Source organism: Gekko japonicus, unplaced genomic scaffold (assembly GCF_001447785.1).
Source record: "Gekko japonicus isolate JY-2015 unplaced genomic scaffold, Gekko_japonicus_V1.1 scaffold152, whole genome shotgun sequence".
In the NCBI taxonomy this organism is placed as follows: Eukaryota; Metazoa; Chordata; class Lepidosauria; order Squamata; family Gekkonidae; genus Gekko; species Gekko japonicus.
In genome coordinates, this window is record NW_015168050.1 from 805,363 (window position 1) to 823,608 (window position 18,246).

General features: G+C 44.4%; 1 protein-coding gene across 3 annotated transcripts in view; it reads left to right on the plus strand.

Moving 5' to 3' along the window:
• Positions 1 to 18,246, plus strand: part of LOC107113090 (chromosome unknown open reading frame, human C17orf62) — a 30,153-nt gene that overhangs the window by 8,469 nt on the left and 3,438 nt on the right. For 2 of the 3 annotated variants that reach the window (XM_015414351.1, XM_015414352.1), the window contains exons 5-7: positions 222 to 318; positions 2,204 to 2,348; positions 4,111 to 5,338. In XM_015414351.1, coding sequence (XP_015269837.1) covers positions 222 to 318; positions 2,204 to 2,348; positions 4,111 to 4,240 — 372 coding nt within the window. In that variant the 3' untranslated portion in view covers positions 4,241 to 5,338. Of the gene's footprint in view, positions 1 to 221; positions 319 to 2,203; positions 2,349 to 4,110; positions 5,339 to 18,246 lie in introns of those variants that run through there. The other variant, XR_001482608.1, reaches the window with a different exon arrangement.

The following is an 18,246-nucleotide window of genomic DNA, read 5'->3' on the forward strand; positions in this document are numbered from 1 at the left end:
GAAAAAGAGCAGTTTGTGTCAGAGTTCTCTCAGCCCCACCCACCTCACAGGGTGTCTGTTGTGGGGAGGGGGAAGAAGAGGAGTTTGTAAGCGCTCTGAGACTCCAAGTGAAGGGCGGGGTATAAATCCAATCTCTTCTTCTCTTCTTCTTCTAAATGCTCCTTTTATAAAGCCTCACAGCTATTTCTATGCTGTGATTTTTTAAAAACTTTTTTTTACAGGAAGCTGTATTTGAAAAGGATGCAGGAAAAGTTTTTCTGGAGACATTTAGCCTTTACAAAAAGTTACTGACCCTGTCAAGGGCTGGCCATGAACAAGGTAAAGTAATGAATACAAAGCACTGCATTTGGGACAGAAGTAGTGAAATTTTCAGAACTATGTGCTTTCTGTGCTATAGAAAATGTGAATTGTGTGTTCTGTAACCTGTATAGGTTGTAAATTCAAACCAAGAGAGAGAATCACGGAAACATATGTGCCAAATGGGATTAAATCGTGATAGCCTTACTGATTAACAATTCTTATGAGTACATTTTGTATTTTTATATATATTTTTAAATGAACTGTGCAATACATATAACATGTAGACATTACATAGAAAACTACAATCTTTATTTTTTCTTGTATAAAAATCCAAAGCCTTTGAAAAATTCATCCATAGGAACGAAGTCCTTATACGCAGAAAGTCCATCAAATGGGAAGAGTCTTAAGGAGAAGGAGATACATTAAACACCTTATTAAAGGTAAAGGTAAAGCTTCCCTCGCTCGAAAGCCAGTCAAATCCTACTCTAGGTTTGTGGTGCTCATCTCCGTTTCAAAGCCGAAGAGCCAGCGCTGTCCGAAGACGTTTCCGTGGTCATGTGGCCGGCATGACTAAACACCAAGGCGCACGGAATGCTGTTACCTTCCCACCGAAGTGGTACCTATTTATCTACTTGCAATTTCTTGCTTTCGAACTGCTAGGTTGGCAGGAGCTGGAACTAGAGATGGGAGCTCACTCCGTCATGCGGCACACTTGGGTCTCGAACTGCTGAACTACCAACCTTCCACAGCCTGCAGTTCGGCGTTTTAACCACTTGAGCCACCGCAGCTCCTAAAACACCTTATTAGTGTATCCTAATTAGAAGAACATCGGGTCCTGCTGACACAGAAGCCAGCATAAAGCCGTGTTTCAAAGATTTTTTTCAAAGCAGGAAAAATTCAGGATACAAGCATCATATTTTGCAAATTAATAGCAGCAATTTAAACATGAGAACTTTCTCTGACACAGCACCCTTCCTGGGAGGCTGGTCATTAGCGAGATAGTGAAATAAACTGCCTAAAATTCAGGGGTGGCCAAACTTGCTTAACGTAACAGCCACAAAGAATAAACGTCAGATGTTTGAGAGCCGCAAGAAATGAACAAACAGTACACACACATTTTTATTGAAAAACATGCATATTTGCTTTTTATTAACATTAAATTAGACTGTGTGAAAGAGCCACATGCGGCTCCTGGGCCACAGTTTGGCCACCCCTGGAATTTAGGTAATTGCCTTTCCCTGCTGTTGCTCCCAGCAACTGCTGTTCAGAGATGCCCTGCCTCTGAATATGGAGGTTTTATTTAGCTATTGTAGCTGACAGTTGTTGACCCATATGATGTTGATAAGCTCTGTGGTCTTTTCTAAGGTTGTTCCAGTCAGTCTGATACCACAAACGCTATAGAGTTCTGTCTGCAGATGTGTTTCTTTGATTCCCAAAGGACAAGCACTAACATTACCATTAAATACTTCTAAAGTGGAAACCATATATCTATAAAGATCAAACCGATGGCTGTAGGATTTGCCTCTTACAGCTGGTTCAGCTGGTCCCCCTACGGGGGAGGGCGGGGTATAAATTTGAATAATAAATAAATATTATGGGAGGATGCGGTGTTTTGTTTTGTTAAATATTGAGAGGCAGTCTATCCTGTTATTGCAGTGAAATCTAAAATCCAGCTACAAACCAGAAATGGGAGATATTGCTTTGGGCAAAAGAGTTCCATACCACCAGCTCTTGCTGAAGACTTCCAGATATCAACTTAATTCTAGTGCCTTGGCTGTCTTTAGTTCTGTTACTTACTTCGTTTTTCTAACTGTAGGAGGTGGGAGCATAGCATTTCAAAGAACATGAGCCTTGCTTAGAACTGGTGATAGTTCATCTGTTCTGCTCCTTCTTTCCCATGTAGTGGTCTTTCCTTTGGATGAAATTCGAGCCGTGAATGTGCAGGAGGAAAAAATACGTTATTTTGGGAAGGGCTACTTAGTTGTCTTGAGATTTGTCACGGGGCTTTCGCATCCTCTGACTCAGAACGCAGTGATGGGCTGTAGAAGGTATAGTGTGAAATTACTACTCTGTGATTGGTCAGGATATGTGAGGAAGCTACATTTAACCCCAAATGTGACAATAAGATTCTAGCTGCTACATAAACTGCTGATGTTTCATTTGTTTCAAAGGTTGTGTTTGTTTTTTAGTTTGTGTATGATGGCCTGGGTTGCATTAAGGTTAGATAACCTCTTGTACATCATCACAGATTAAAATTGAAAATATGCCATTACACAATTAACATATATTACATTGTAGGTACTTTATTTGTTGTGTCTTGTTATTCAGCCTGCAGCATAAGGTGGCATTCTAAGGGTCCTGGATAGCTTCCATTCCTGGCCATTAAGTGTGTTCACTATAAAAATGCCTGTCAAAAACTTATAGTCATGGTTTCTCTAATATTTTTCCTTCTATATATAATACTTATTACTAGAAAATACACATTTTTAAAGTTTTCTTAAACTGGGCCCCAACAAATTCATTTTTTTATAGTAATAGATGGGTACGGTTGAAATAAAGCAGCAATAAATAAAGACATGGAGCCATTCCTAGCAAGTCTTCTGCCACTGACTAGTTCTTATGTTCTCTGTACTCATATCAGGCAGCATATGAAACCATGGTTTATTTTAACTATAGTTAGTTTATGAAGCTATAACTCTGCTCATAGACAACTGTTCAGATCTTGGTTTGCCTTGACAAATGCTGATTTCATTGTCTTCTCTCTGAAGCCTGGGAGATTATCACTGAGGAACAAGCCAGGATGCATGTGTTCATACAGTATATGAAACCATAATTAAGAACAACTTTAGACACTGGTTTGATAATCCCTAACTATCTGTAGTTGATGATCTGCCTTCAAACAGCCGCTCTAACCATGGGCTTTGACTGATGTTTGAACTGAGTGATGACAGCCTTGCAGGTTCACAGGAATGGATTTCCTGAAAGGACACCATAATGAAAGCATGTATGGCACTGTTTTGCTTGAGGTTCTGGCAGTACATTGCATCATTTATTTCTTTGGATTTGTACCCCGCCCTCCCCGCCATAGCAGGCTCAGGGTGGCTCACATGATAAAAGCACAATAACAATATAAACATCTAAAACAATCCTTTGAACAGTTCACAAACAATTCATTAAAACCATTTTACAATATATGTCTTCATGCACCAAAAGTCCTTGTAACTGGCATGTGGCAGATTCTGAAAATGTGCATTTTTATCAGTGGCAATATTTTCTATGTCAGCAGGTGCTTTATATTAAGGAGTCTTATGCTTAAATGTGGAATATGGTTTTTGAAGAGGCATATACAATTCCCAAATTGTTGCTTCATACTGCTTCCTCATATATAGTTCTTTTATTCCACCACTTTCTTAGCCAACAGATCAATGGGAGAACAAGCATAATTCTCCTTTTGATTAATTGGTATAGTTTTCACCTAAGAAGCTAGCTGGCTAAAAAGAATGAGTTGTATTCCTTGAATAATTTTCTGACATCTCACTGAAGTATTTTCCAGTGTGAAAGGAAAACTTGTGTGAAATTCTGTGACTCTGGACAACAGTCACAGGGGGGAAAAAAACCCCGGTCTTTAATGGATGAATAACTGGAAGAGATCCTTATGAGTAATACTTTCCAGTTTTGTTACCCTGAACGATTGCCCCCTTTCTTGGATGTTTGCATATGTTTATGTGTGTGTATTCAAGAGCACATACTTCCATGGCTCTTTCAGAAGAGCACTCGCTTAATTAACGCTGCCCTCCTCCTTTCCAACAGTGATGTAGAAGACATGGCCAAGCTCATTACTAGCTTTCTTGAGATGAATAGAGTGTCAAATCATCGAGATCCTGAAAGCAGCAGTGAAACAGACGGAAGTGACGTAGATGACCCCAGGGACAAGCATTAACATGAACTCTGATGCACAGGAAGCAAGAGCTCTCTTCATTCTAGAAGACTGTATGTTCCCACTGAGTTCACGTTTTGGTGTCTCCTATAGAAATGACTGAAAATACAGAAAGATTTATAATAGTTTGAAATTCTACACATAGTATCTTTTGAATACCGAATCACAAAACTACTTCTGTTACATTTTTTTATTCCTGTTCAGAGGAAACTTCTACCATAATTCAGTATTCAAAAGATAGTATGTATATGAAAAAAACCCCTCTTAAATCCTATAATAGAGGACATTTTTGTTAAAGGCATAGGTGTGAGCCTAACCTATATTTTCGTATTCTGTTTCTTTTAAAAAGGAAGACAGGAAATGTACTGGAAATGTATAGCCACTAAGTTGTATTGATCTAAAAAAGGTTTATTTTAAGGTGTTTGACTTTCATCTTCAGGCTTTAAACATTTATCTCAAGAGCATTTAAGTGTCCTGATTTGGCAGACACACTTTTGTTGACCTATTCATGATACAGACTTTAAAATGTCTAGGATTAGACACTTTTATATACAGTGTATTTAAACTGTCAACTGCTTATAAAGTAGCTAATATTTAAGTTTTTTTTAAAAGGTCTCCACAATATTTGATATTCAGTATTGAGCTTTCTGGTCAGATCCACAATCCTTGTAGTAAAGCTTTCTCCACATTTCTTCTAACTATGATGTATGTACTTTAAAAAAAATAGAAGTAAGGAAAGTTTGGGAAAATGCTATAGGAACCCATCATGTAGGTACTTGTGAATTTCAATGAAGTATTAATGAATGGAAATGATTGTATACTTTTCTAGCTCAAGTCTGTAAAGCTTGTGATTTTTCTATAAACTATATATAAAATTTGGTGGTTAAAATTTGGCGAATAACATTTTCTTGCTTTGAAATACACAATAATTAGTTGAAATTTTCTCTCACCATATTTTAAGTAACAGCTATCAATCCCTGCCTCCTCAAATGCTGTGTTTGCAAGTCTGGAATATTCCATGGGCCTCGGAAATTCAAGTTGCAGCAGTATCTCGGGCTTCATTTATTCCCCTCCATTGGATAAGGTCTTTTTTTTATCATTTGGGAGCCCAGCACTCATCAGTTTTAAGGTTCAGTTACTGTTGTGTGCAAGACTGTGCTTGTTTAGAAGACGCATCTGGTACAGAATGCTGTGGCCTTCCTCTTAGATTACTGGAAGCACATTATGCTAGTGCCTATAAATGCAATCTTTCTAAGAGTTACATTTTTGTTAAAGGGATAAATGAGGTTAAGGTTGGAGTGTTGGATTGTACTATGTCTATGCTGGCTCCTCATTCTCTTCCAGACACAAATCAAAGGTATTGATCTTCATTTAGAACATTCTATAAAGACCAAAATAAGTCTGAACTCATCTGCTTTCCCCCTACCGTAGCTGATGATGTACTTATCTTTTGAGCTAGGTGCAGACAGCAAAATTCGAAGGGAAACTTGCGTTAAAAACCTGTGATTTATAATTTTTTATATTTATTTGGGCATATTTAGGATTTTTGGAAAGCTATGTTTATTAAAATTTTCAGATGTTTTTATTGTACATTAATATTATGTTTTCCTCTTCAAAAATCAGTACCCCATGGGCCTTATCAGTGCCTATGATCAGTAGGATTACATGTTTCCATAGAAGAGAGAGGGATGGACCAGCAAATGAAGAACTTTGAGATTGAAATTTATTTAAGCCATGGACACTACTGTGAATCCTTCAACACGCCACAAGCTGCTATAGCTGGTGGTTATTTTCTTGACTGGAAATGATACCCTCACAGATATTTCATTGCTTCCCCTCCCAGTTCCTGGACTTGACATTCTTTTCAGGGCAAATCTGAGAGAACTGTAGCTTCTAGAAGCTTTAAATATATGGGAAGTAGCAGCTGTAAAGCTAAAATGACCCAGAAAGGGCATCAAATCCTGCCCCCCTGCCAAGGCAGGAAGCAGTCAGAGTTGGCTGGAGTGGGAGGATACTTGCTTCCTACCTCAGTGGCAGCCCTCCTTTCACCCTAGCAACCACCTGGGCATGCCTGAACAGTTACAAGGGATGAAGCCCCCCCTGCCCCCAGTCTTTTTTAAAAAAATAAAAGCTTTATTAACTCTCCTAAAAAGGAGAGGCATTTCGCTTAATTAGAAAAATGGGGAGGGTATATAGAGGAAAAAAGAGAAAGCTGAGTGATATTTTAACTTGTATATTAATCTGTTAATAATGTCCATATTGACTTCTTAGGCTTCTTCTGTGTGCTGTCAAACTTCTTTCTTCAAACTGGTTAAGTATGTTATCTGTTTTAGTATGTTAGTGGTGATCAAATGATGCTCTGTTAATATAGTCTCTTCAAGAAACGCTTTCAAAACAGTTCTTTTTCGTGCTGGCTTCTTTTAAACTCCGGGTTTCTGGAGGAACTTCTTCTGTTTCCGCCTCTCCGGCTCTCCAACTCTTCTCCTTCCCTTCCGGGTCGCTGTTATTGCTGTCAAGCTGTAAATGCCACAATCCTTACACTTTCATGCCACTTCAGGTCTCTGGCTTTGAGAATGGATTTTCTCTTTTTCTTTTAATTCTCGCTGGCACTTTTAAGCGTGCCACTCTCTTAGCCAGATCCTCTTTCTTGCAACTGTTGGCTTTTAAAGCGCTTACAAAGGCACTTTCTCGCTGCCACAGTTCATCCTTCTTTCACATTCCCAGACAGGATCACAATCATAAACAGTCATCCATTGGTCAGCCGGTTTTCACTCAAACAAGACACCCAGACCGGAAGCTCCTCCCTTCTTCTCGCTTTTCTTTAGCCCAGCTCCGACATCTTGTTATTTTGTTTACTTTTACTTTTAATAAATTCTTAAGTCATGTTTTTCAAGGAGATCGCTTTATTCCGCATGCATCAAAGGAAGTCACCACTATTCGCTTAGTCCATCCCCCCCCCCCTATTTTTCCTCGCTAAAAGTCCTTTTTTTTTTTACGGGACTGGAGGATTCCCCTCCTCGTCCCTTTCGCTGAAGGGGGGGGAGCATTCTTGACTCTTTTTTCTCCACATTTGACAACTCACAGTTTCAGCCGATCTTTTCTTCTTTCGTTTCATCGATTGTTCGCTTTATCACTCGGTGACGTCTGGTGGCTCCGCTAAACCCCGTACGGGGTCGCTGACGCGGCAAAGTCCATTGGGGCAGGGCTCGGCGGGAGTCTCAATCCCCGACCGTTCGGCCGAGAAGAGGGCTCCCCCCTTGTACGCCCTACAGCGCCCCGGATCCGAGCTCCTCTCTTCCTGAGGTGCTCGTTTGGGTCTCTGCTCACGCGGATTCCCTCCTCCACCGCGGGCGGGCGAGACGCCCTCGGGAGCTACACCGGAAGCCCCCTGCCCCCATTCTTCACCTAGAAACAAATTGTCCCCTTAGGTTTCATATCCCAGGTAGTGCATGGGTGGAGAGCTCAGCTGCAGGCAGGAAGCAAGCAGTGCTGGCAAGAGATAGCATTGGCGAGGGTTTTTGTCAAGTGGCCCATGAAGGGAGAGGGATGTGGCTGGATGGAGTTCAGAAAAATGCTGCCCATCAGGAATTTTCCTGGTAATTTTACTAGCTGCCCGATAAGAGAAATATTATTTCCGCAAAAGACCAAAGTCCCACGTCTGTATTTTTAAATAATCAAACTATGCAAAAGAAAATTTTGCCTCCCCAGGAGTAGATCCCTTAACCCGCATTTTCAGAGTGAATGAATTCTGCACTGTTTCTCCCCTCCCCTTCAGATCTTCACTTGCAGTTTTCGAGTGAGGAATTCCCCATATTTGATTTCCCCTCACCACCACACCGCCATTTTGTGTTGTGTTGTCAGTGATGCGTGTTCAGCCCACCTACCACCAGAGCCGGCTCATCTGCTAGGCGAGCTAGGCACTCACTTAGAGCGCGGGCTTGCCCTTGGCCTTAAGGGTGCCAATCCTGACCTCCTCCCCCCGCCAAAGGCCCTTGAACTCACTGCCCCTGGCTTCCCTCCTTGACTGGCCCGGGTGACCGCCACCAGCCTCTGACTGGATGGCCCCACCCCTGCCAAAAGCCCCCGCTGCGCTGCCCAGAAGCCCTTCCTCTTCCCGCCTTCCCCCCAGCCCCAGAAGACTGCCATTGGGCGGGTGTGTGCCTTCCCTCCGCGCCCAGGTATATACCGGCATTGGTGTTAGTGCGGCCGCCGGCCAGAGAGGTGAGTCCAGACTCCAGGCAGTAAGTGCGTCCACGCTGCCCAGAACTGTACTCGCCGCTGCCACACCGCCCAGAAGCCCTTCCTCCTCCCAGGTGCCGGCGTGTAGCTAGCTGAGTGTTTGTACCGGCATTGTTACGGCCAGCTGAGCCAACAAAGGTTCATCCAAGCTATGCGCTTTTGTGTGCAAGGCACACTTTTTGGAATGCACGCACACACGAAAGCTCAAAATAAACTTTTGGTCTAAAAGGTGCCCCTGGACTCAACCTTTGTTCTGCTGCTTCAGACCCACACGGCTGCCTGCCCACCTGGAACTCTCCTCCTCCCGGAGAAGGGAGGAGGTGTTTTTCATTTCTCTGCAGCGCTGGAAGGGTTAAACCTGCGGAGCCTTTTGCTAGAGAGGCTGAGCGGGGGAGAGGGGAAGAGGAGAGGCGGTTTTCCAGGGGTGGAGGGGTTGCAGAGAAGCCGCAGCAGGAAGAAGCCGCGCAGCCGGACCCCAGGCAGGGATCCTTTGAAGGCATGGGGGGGGGGGGAGAAGCCCGAATGTCTGGTGAGGAAGGCTGGGATGACTCTCAGCTGGGGTTGCCAACCCCCGGCATATATATATTTGTGAGTAAAATGAATTTTTATAATCAAAAGGTGTAAACAAGAAATTAAGTTTTTGGTCACAGTATGAGGTTCAAATGATTACATGGAAAAATGATATAGGCCCCGGTCACACGGAGCATTAGGCACGCTAGAGAGACGGAAGATAGGCAGATTTTCTGGGTGCGATCTCACCGCCACATCTGGGAAGCGTAGAGCTCCCATGGCTCACCCGAGGCTTCACTCTGAAGATGCGCTGTAAAAAACTAGTACCTCCGAGGTACTAGTTTCCGGAAACCGCGGGGCAAGGGCGGGCATCAGATCACGTTTCCGGTGTTAGCTCGTGGCATCTGGCGCCCGCCCATGTCCCATCGCGAAAACTTTTTTTTGGTCAAGTCTCCACGGGTGCGCACAAGCACCCAACAGCGCATGCGAATACTTGGGTTAAAAAAAAACAACACAACCCCCGCGGCACCGCTTCTTTGCCGTGCCACAGGAGTGAGGTATGATCGGCACCTCCCCCCAACCACGGGATGTCGGCGGGACGTTTGATCCGGCTGCCGCGCAGTAATTCACTCCAGGGAAAACAGCCACGCCTCCCACCCCCACGATATCCGGCCCGTGTGACCGGGGCCATAATGAATTTTCCCCTTTGATGTTTTTATGTTTGTATGTTATTGTTTGTCTTATATGTATGAATTTTTTTTAAAAAAAAAGATGACACTTTTCCGCTCACCTTTTCCTATGCAAGACAATCCAAGGACAGCCTCCTAAACTCAATAGGTATTTGTTTTGCTAAATTTTGTATGCAATATAATAGAATTTGGTTAAATGGCTTGACTGACTTTCCAAACTCTGGAGAATTCACTTTGGTTTCCAGGAGGGGTTGCAGTGTTATCAATTATGTCCTAATTTCTCCATCATTTTAAACTGTATGTTAAAGATTTCACTATTAGTGACCATCTTCCCCTTATTTTGACTTTTCAAGTTAGTCTTCATTCCAACCCTCCCTGTAACTTGATTTCACAATCTCCCAAGATAAATTCACTGCCTAGAATATTCTGGAATGATTGTACAGAACAGAAAACTCTGCAACTTTTAAAATCTGGCCCGGCTGTGGAGTATAGATCTTCCTTATTAAGTGCTACTGATCCTACTGCAGCCATGTTAGCTTATAATTCCCTAATATCTCACATATCTGAATCACTGTGTGTAAGATCAGGGCACCCAAGCAGGGGGGCAATTAATTCAGTAAACCCCACATGTTTTGACAAGAGAATGCAAACAAACAAAAACATTATTACACAATGTTTACAGCCATTACCGTGATTCAAAGGCCCTAACTCACCCGCCAGAATGTTTCAAGCAAGAATCAGCTGCACCAACTTATTTAAAAAGATATGACTATTTTAAGACCCAGTGGGAGGAGTTATACCAGGCCACAACTTTCAATAACTCAAAAAAGTTCTGGGCCATAGTCTCTGGTGCATTCCGAGCTGATGATCCCTCTGTCTGCCATTTCTTCTCATGTCTGGTTCCAGTATTTCTCAGACTTGTTTTATTAAGAACCATCCTGTGTTGAGTTACTAGAGTCCCCCTTTGCCGATCTATCTTAACTGGCCTCCTGTACCATCGGATGAAATTAAAGAATTAATTGATTGATTGAAATCAGGGAAGGCCCCTGGCCCCAATTCCATCCCCTCTAGAATTAGACCTGGACTGGTGGGCCTCTCTCCTTGCATCTTTATTTACAATAGCAGATAGAACTGGCATAATCCCTTCAGCATGGTTGAATGTAATAGTGGTTCCACTATATAAAAAAGGTGATCACACTAACCCTGCCAATTATAAACCCAAATAGCCTACTATCAATTATAGGCAAGTTATATACTAAACATCTATTGGTCAAGCTTGATCTTTGGATGACACAGGGAACAAAATTCTCTGAACTATGACAAGTCCAAAATCCTAGTGCTTTCCAAAAAGTGGAACCTTCAGCACCTGCACCAATAAGGTCCCATCAAAGGTTGGAAGCCCAGTCCCCGATCCCATTCCCCCGCGACCCAGGTCTTTGATGGATTCAATTTCAGTCTGCTCTGTTGTAACCAATCAGCCACAGCTTGTAATACCCTGTCCAGATTTTCTGGGGCAGAGTCCGGGTGGCCATCCATCAGTAGATAGAGCTGGGTATCATCCGCGTATTGGTGACAACCCAGCCCATACCTCCGGATAATCTGGGTGAGGGGACACATGTAGATATTAAACAGCATTGGGGAGAGAATTTTATTTATTTATTGACCCCTGCAGCACACCACATTCTAGCAGGTTCTCCCCAAATGCCACCCTCTGTCCCTGACCTTGGAGGAAGGAGGTCAGCCACTGCAAGGCAAGCTCCCTTATCTCCACATCGGCAAGGCGGTGGGTCAACAGATTATAGTCAACTGTATCGAACACCACCGACAGATCAAGAAGTATAAGCAGCGCCGTTCTGCCTCGATCCAGGTGTCTCCAAAGGTCATCTACTAAGGCGACCAACACCGTCTCCATCCCATGGGCAAGTCAAAAACCGGGCTGGAAGGGATCCAGGATATTAGCATTCTCCAGGAAAGCCTGGAGCTGTGTTGCTACTGCCTTCTCCACTACCTTACCCAGGAACGGTAAATTAGACACTGGACAGTAGTTTGTAAGGACTATAGGGTCCAAGGAGGGTTTTTTAAGGAGGGGGCAGACTACAGCCTCCTTTAACCCCTCTGGGAAGGTTCCCATTGATAGGGACAGATTGATAATCTCCCTCAGAGGAGTCCGCACCTCACTGCCACAGGCTTTCACCAGCCATGATGGGCAAGGGTCAAGGAGGCATGTAGTGGGCTTCACAGCCACCAGGGTCATGTCAACTTCTTCCTGGGAGAGCAGACTGAAATGGTATAACACTGGACCAGAAGACGGCCAAGGGGCTTCCAGTTCCCTTATTGTATCAAGTGTGGCTGGGAGATCACAGTGGAGTGACAAGACTTTATCTGCAAAATGACTCGAAAATGCCTCACAGCCAATAGCCAATTCTCTAGCATTTGGAATGCCCTAACACAGAGACCAAATTATTCTAAATAATTGGGCCAGGTGCGATGTTGCAGACAGTGGAGGTTGCATAGATATTCTTCTTTGCTGCTTTCACTGCCATCTCATAGGTCTACCTAAGGGATGTTCTTGCCAATTTGTCGTGGGCTTGTTGCCACTTTCTCTCTAGCTGTCTTAGCTCCCATTTCATCCGCCTTAGCTCTGGGGAATACCACGGTGCCAATTTGGTATGAGGGCAAAGAAGGCACCAGGGAGCGCCCTCACTGATGGCTTTGGAAAGATGGTCCTGCCAATCTTCCACTAGCTCATCCAACGAGTCAGTGGCAGGAATTGGATCCCGCAGAGCTTCCTGGAACCTACCTGGGTCCATTAGACTCCGCAAGTGAGCATAAAGCTGATCACCACCTAAACAGGGAGGGTTAGGCATACCCAGCCGGGCTTTCAGGGCCAGGTGGTCCGACCATGGTACTGCATCAGCAGTAATTTGGTCCACCATGATCCCCGAAGCAAAGATAAGATCCAGCGTGTGGCCTGCTTGGTGTGTGGGAGTCGAAACAAACTGGGAGAGTCCCAGTGCTGCCATGGACGACACTAGGTTCCTGGCCTGAGAGGAGGTCACATCATCTGCATGGACATTGAAGTCCCCCAGAACCAGTAGCCTAGAGTACTCCAATGCCCAGCCCAATACGACTTCCAACAGGCCAGCAGAGCATTTGCCGGTGTATTAGATGGAAGGTACACCAGCCAAATGGCCAAACTCTCCTTGATCTCCCACACCAGACCCATACATTCAATGCCAGCAATCTTTGTCTCCAGGAGAGCCCTAAAAGAGAAAGCCTCCCGGATGAGTAATGCCACTCCCCCCCTGCCCATCAGTCCAGGATTGGTAAAGGACTGAAAACCCTGGGGGGGGGGCAGTTGACTCAAGGAAACTGTTTCGCCCTCCTTCACCCAGGTTTCAGTCACACATGCCAGGTCTACTGCCTGTTCCACCAGATAATTCTGGAGAACAGAGATTTTATTATTGATAGACCTGGCATTGCACAACACCAATGTCAAAGAAAGGTAATCTTTCCTATCCCCACAGCCGGCCTCTCTCGAGATGGGACAAAGGTTGGAAGGGGTCCGAGCAGTACCATATCTCCGACTCCTTCCCTTTAGTCTCCTAGTCCCACCGCCATACCTCCCTCGCCCCATCAACACTGGGATCCCCGACCCCAATGTGGCCTCTTCCATCAGATCTTATTGGGTCAGAAACTAACCCCACTAACATCTGGAGGCAAGAGTGAAAAGACCCAATCCAAATTCCTGCAAATTTTTTTGGGTATGTTGAAATGTGTTTCATATGCAGTCATCTGCTTGGAAACTGGTATGTCTCTAATAGAAACGAGTGCATGGCTCATGACTGTCAAATGCTGGCTATGCCTGCGTTACAACCTCAAACCTGGGAGCTTTATCTTTCAAATGCTCTCTGAGTCCAATATGTCAAATTGGTTAGCATATATTGAGGGGGAAATTAAAGCAATGGGTATGTATAGAATCACTGTCTATGCTGACTTTAACCGCTGCATTTCATCAAATTAAAAACAGAATGCTAGACATTGATTGCCAGAAGTTATTCAATCTGGCCAACAAAACCTGCTCCCCACTGAGCTTTGAAATTCCCCTCATTACTATTGTCACCTGTATACAGATTTACGTCATATGCATTTACATTCTGTTCTAGTTAGGATGATGGACTGTTCTGATGCATTTAAGGTTTATAGACTTTTGAATGATTTCTCATCTAATGTCACTGAGAAGGTGGCTAAGTTTCTTTACTCTGCTATAAAGGTACACCAAGGGATCTCACAGAAATAATCTTATATTTATACAGATGTATATGTACGTTGTGGTATTAACATACCTTTTATACTGTACTAACTTGTATCAATATTTTCTATGCCAATAAAGGCTACTTAACTCTTAGCCTTCCTATCACTCAAGGTTCTCAGACCAGGTTACAGCATTAACTATTTACTGTCTGTCACAGGGGCTTTCAGGGAAAGGAAAAAAGGAAGCACAAGGGGGGGGGAGTCTATGGGGGGTTTCAGTGAAAGGAAAGAAGAAATAGTGAGGGGAAATGAGATGTTTCCACAAGTCCTTGCAGAACTGAAAATATCACTGTGAAAGTTGTCAAAGTGGTCATTTTTGGCATACTTCTAGCTTTCTTAAGCCATCTCTTTCCAAAAGCTAATATTCCTCAAGGCCTTTTCTACACTTGTTCTGTCTCATAAAAAGTAATTTGTATAATGTAGTACATACAGGGGCTGTAACCTTCATCTGGTTGTCTCTTCCATTACTGTTTCTACAGAGATTACTAGTTAACAATAGCTGTGAAACCAGATGTTAATAACAAGACTTAAAAAAAAATCTATATATCTAACTAGGAAAAAGGCCCGTTGTGGAAATAAATATGACGACCTCTAGAAAGAGGCTCTGGGCGGGTGCCCTGGCCTTGGACACTCAGTGTCAATTTGCTGTGGCGACCTCAGCAGGGTATAATGACACTGAGTCCATCATTTTCTCCAGAGGAACTGATCTCTGCTACCTGAAGAACAGTTGTAATTTTGAGTGATCTCCAGCCCTCACCTGAAGATTGGCAACGATGGTTCCACAGAAGGGAATAGTTGGTTTGGAGGGTGGAGTCTATGGCTTTGTACCTGTCCGAGGTCCCACGCCTCCTGAAACCTCACCCTCTCCAGGCTCCATCCTTCACATCTCCAGGAATTTCCCACCTGGAGTTGGCAACCCTATCTCCTTCCCAGCCAATCATCAACCTACCTTTATTTTCCCCTCACTCTTCAGCTTTCCACCCCCCACACACCTGTAGCCTCTCCCGTGCTCTGAAGCCCTGACTGCTAGGTCACATTGGCTGTCATACGGGGCCCACCTCAGCAGCATATAAGGATACAGAGCCCACCATTTTCTCCGGGGGAACTGATCTCTGCCATCTAGAAAGCAGTTGTAATTCTGAGTGATCTCCAGCCCTCACCTGGATATTGGACACATTTTACCTCAGAACATCAAACTGTTTAGAATGTTAGAGGCAAAAGTCAATCAAGTCGCATATGCAAACAACCTCTGTGTTCTGAGGCAAAGGCCAATGAGGCTGCATATGCAAATAACCTCTGTGTTCTGACTGGCTATGGTGGGGAGAGGAACAGCAAAATGTTTAGAATGTTGGAAGCAGGACTCAGGCAAAGCAGCCAGTGGATAGGGAGACCCTCTGAATGACAGATCAGAGAGCAAACTGATTTTGGAGCGTGTTGGAATGTTCTAGAGAAGTGCCACCACCATTCGGCTTTTATTTATAAGGGAGATTCTCAACAGTCCCCTCTGCATGTGGATACTTATTTCCCCAGAAAGGGGACACACTCTCACCCAACAGGTTTTTCTACAGATTTAGGGGACTTCCTGGGGGCTGCAGAAAACCCCAAAAAGTTTTTTAAAAAGGAACCTCAGAGAGGATTGAATCCCCCCTCATACCTTTTGAAATGGCATCCACAGGGTTTTACTCCAGGCCCTGTCACATCGACAGTGAGAGAGAGGGTGATTCTGCATCTAGCATTCACTCCACATTTTCTCAACTGGGAGGAAGAAGTGCAGCTCAAAACCACATTCAGATACCTCAGGGCAACACCGTACTGACTGCAAAGTCACCCCTGAATGGCCATAAATCTATGCAGAGGTAAAAGGTAAAGGTTTTCCTTGCTCGAAAGCCAGTCGAATCCGACTCTAGGGTGCGATACTCATCTCAGTTTCCAAGTTGAAGAGCCAGTGCTGTCCGAAGAGCCAGTGCTGTCCGTGGTCATGTGGCTGGCATGACTAGATGCCGAGGTGCACGGAATGCTGTTACCTTCCCCCTGAAGCGGTACCTATTTATCTACTTGCAGTTTCTTGCTTTCAAACTGCTAGGTTGGCAGGAGCTGGGACCAGAGAAGGGAGCTCACTCCATCATGCAGCACTCGGGTCTTGAACTGCTTAACTACCGACCTTCTGGTCTGCCGTTCAGCATCTTAAGGTACCATAAAATCCGATGATAAAAAGAAAAGGGAAAGAAGCATGGAGTGTGGAGGGTACCATAAAATCCAATGATCAAAGGAAGTGAAAGCAGCATGCAATGCAGAGGGGAATTTCTGTTCCAACATGGCTTTCGTAAAATAATGGAGGAAAAGCCAATGCAGAATCAGCCACCAGGAAGTAAAAGCAGGATTGGAGTGCTCAGATTGGGAAGGATTCCCCCTGCAGTATGAATGGCTAAATAGCAGGAGGTTTGGCGCCAGGCCTGGGACTAGGATTGCCTACTTCAGGCTGGGAAACTCCTGGAGATCCTATGGTGAAGTCTGAGGAGTGCAGAGTTAGGGAAGGGGAGAGGCCTCAGCGGGATATAATGCCACCAAGTCCACCCATTTTCTCCAGGGCGACATCTCTGTTGTCTGGAGTTCAGTTGTAATTCTGGGGACCTCTAGGCCGCATCTGTAGGCTGACAAACCTAGGCCTAGCAGCACTCTCTGGGTGACTTGATCCCACCTGACTTGCATGATTGAACTAGGCCTGGCTGCTTGCTAGTATTCAACAGCAACTACCCTATGAAAGTCAGTGTAATATAATGGTCAGAGCTTCAGAGTAGGATTTGCGAGACCCAGGTTTAGATCCTCATCTTGCTGTGGAAACTCACTGGGTGATTTTGGACCAGTCACAAAAGTTCAGCCTAACCTACCTCATAGGGTTGTTGTGTGGATAAAAAGGAGAAGAGAATAATTAAACTGCTTTAGTCCCCACTGTGGAGAAAGTCCATAGTTTTCCTCAGTAGAAGCTGGAGGGGGAAAGGAGATGGAAAGCTGAAGATAGAGGAGCAGATAAAGGTAGGTTGGCTGTTGGATGGGAAGGAGATAGGTATGCCAACTCCAGGTTGGAAAATTTCTGGATATTTGATGGGTGGAGTCGGAGGATGGTGGGGATTGAGATGGGGAGGGACTTCAGATGGATACAATGCTCTAGACTCTACCCTCCAAAGCAGTCAATTCCTCTAGGGGATCTAATGTTGCCAATGTCCAGGTGAGGGATGGAGATCTCCTGGAATTACAACTGATCTCCAGGTAACAGAGATCAGTTCCCCTGAAGAAAATGGCTGCTTTGAAGGGTGGAGTTTATGGTAATATACCCTGCTGAGGTCACTTCCAAGCTCAAACCTCATCCTCCCAAGGCTCCACCCCCAAATCTCCAGGAATTTCACATGGTTCTGGCAATCCTAAAAGGAACTGATCTCTGCATTTGGGCAATCCATTGTGATTCCTGGAGAGCGGCTGCTTCCACTGCTGCTGTGGGAGGGGGAGTAGGTGGGAGGCCGGGAGAGTGACGGGCAGAAAGAGTGATGGGGTGGGGGCAGAAAGGAAATGACAAGCATGGAGGGGAGAGAGAGTAAGAAAAGTGGTGGCAGAAAGGAGAAAAAGTGTGAGAGTGTGAGAGAAGAAGGGAGAGAGGGGCCAGATGAACTGCGGATGTAATTTCTGAACCTCTGTCCATTATTTCTGAGAATTCTTGGAGAACAGGTGAGGTGCCAAAAAATTGGAGGCGGGCAAATGGCCCCATCTTCAAGAAGGGGGAAAAAGAGGATTTGGGTAACTACCAATCCATCTATACCTGGGAAAGTTTTAAAACAAATCATCAGACAGTCCTTGAGCATTTAGAAAGGATGGCTGTGATTACGAAGAGCCAGCATGGGCTTCTTAAGAACAAGTCAGGTCAGACTAACCTTATCTCTTTTTTTGAGAAAGTTACTACCTTGCTGGATCAGGGGAATGCTGTAGACATCATTTATCTTGATTTCAGTAAGGCTTTTGATAAGGTTCCACATAATATTCTTGTTGGCAAATTGGTAAAATGTGGTTTGGATCCTATTACTGTTAGGTGGATCTGTAACTGGTTGACATATTGCACCCAAAGAGGGTTGCATCAGTGAATAGGTTTTGTGGCCCTTTCTTACACAGCCAGGGAAATGCTGGTCGCCACTTTGGGGACAGGAAGCAATTTTTCTACAGGCCAGTTTGGCTGGAGGTCCCGGAGGTTTTTTGTCATCTTCTGGACAT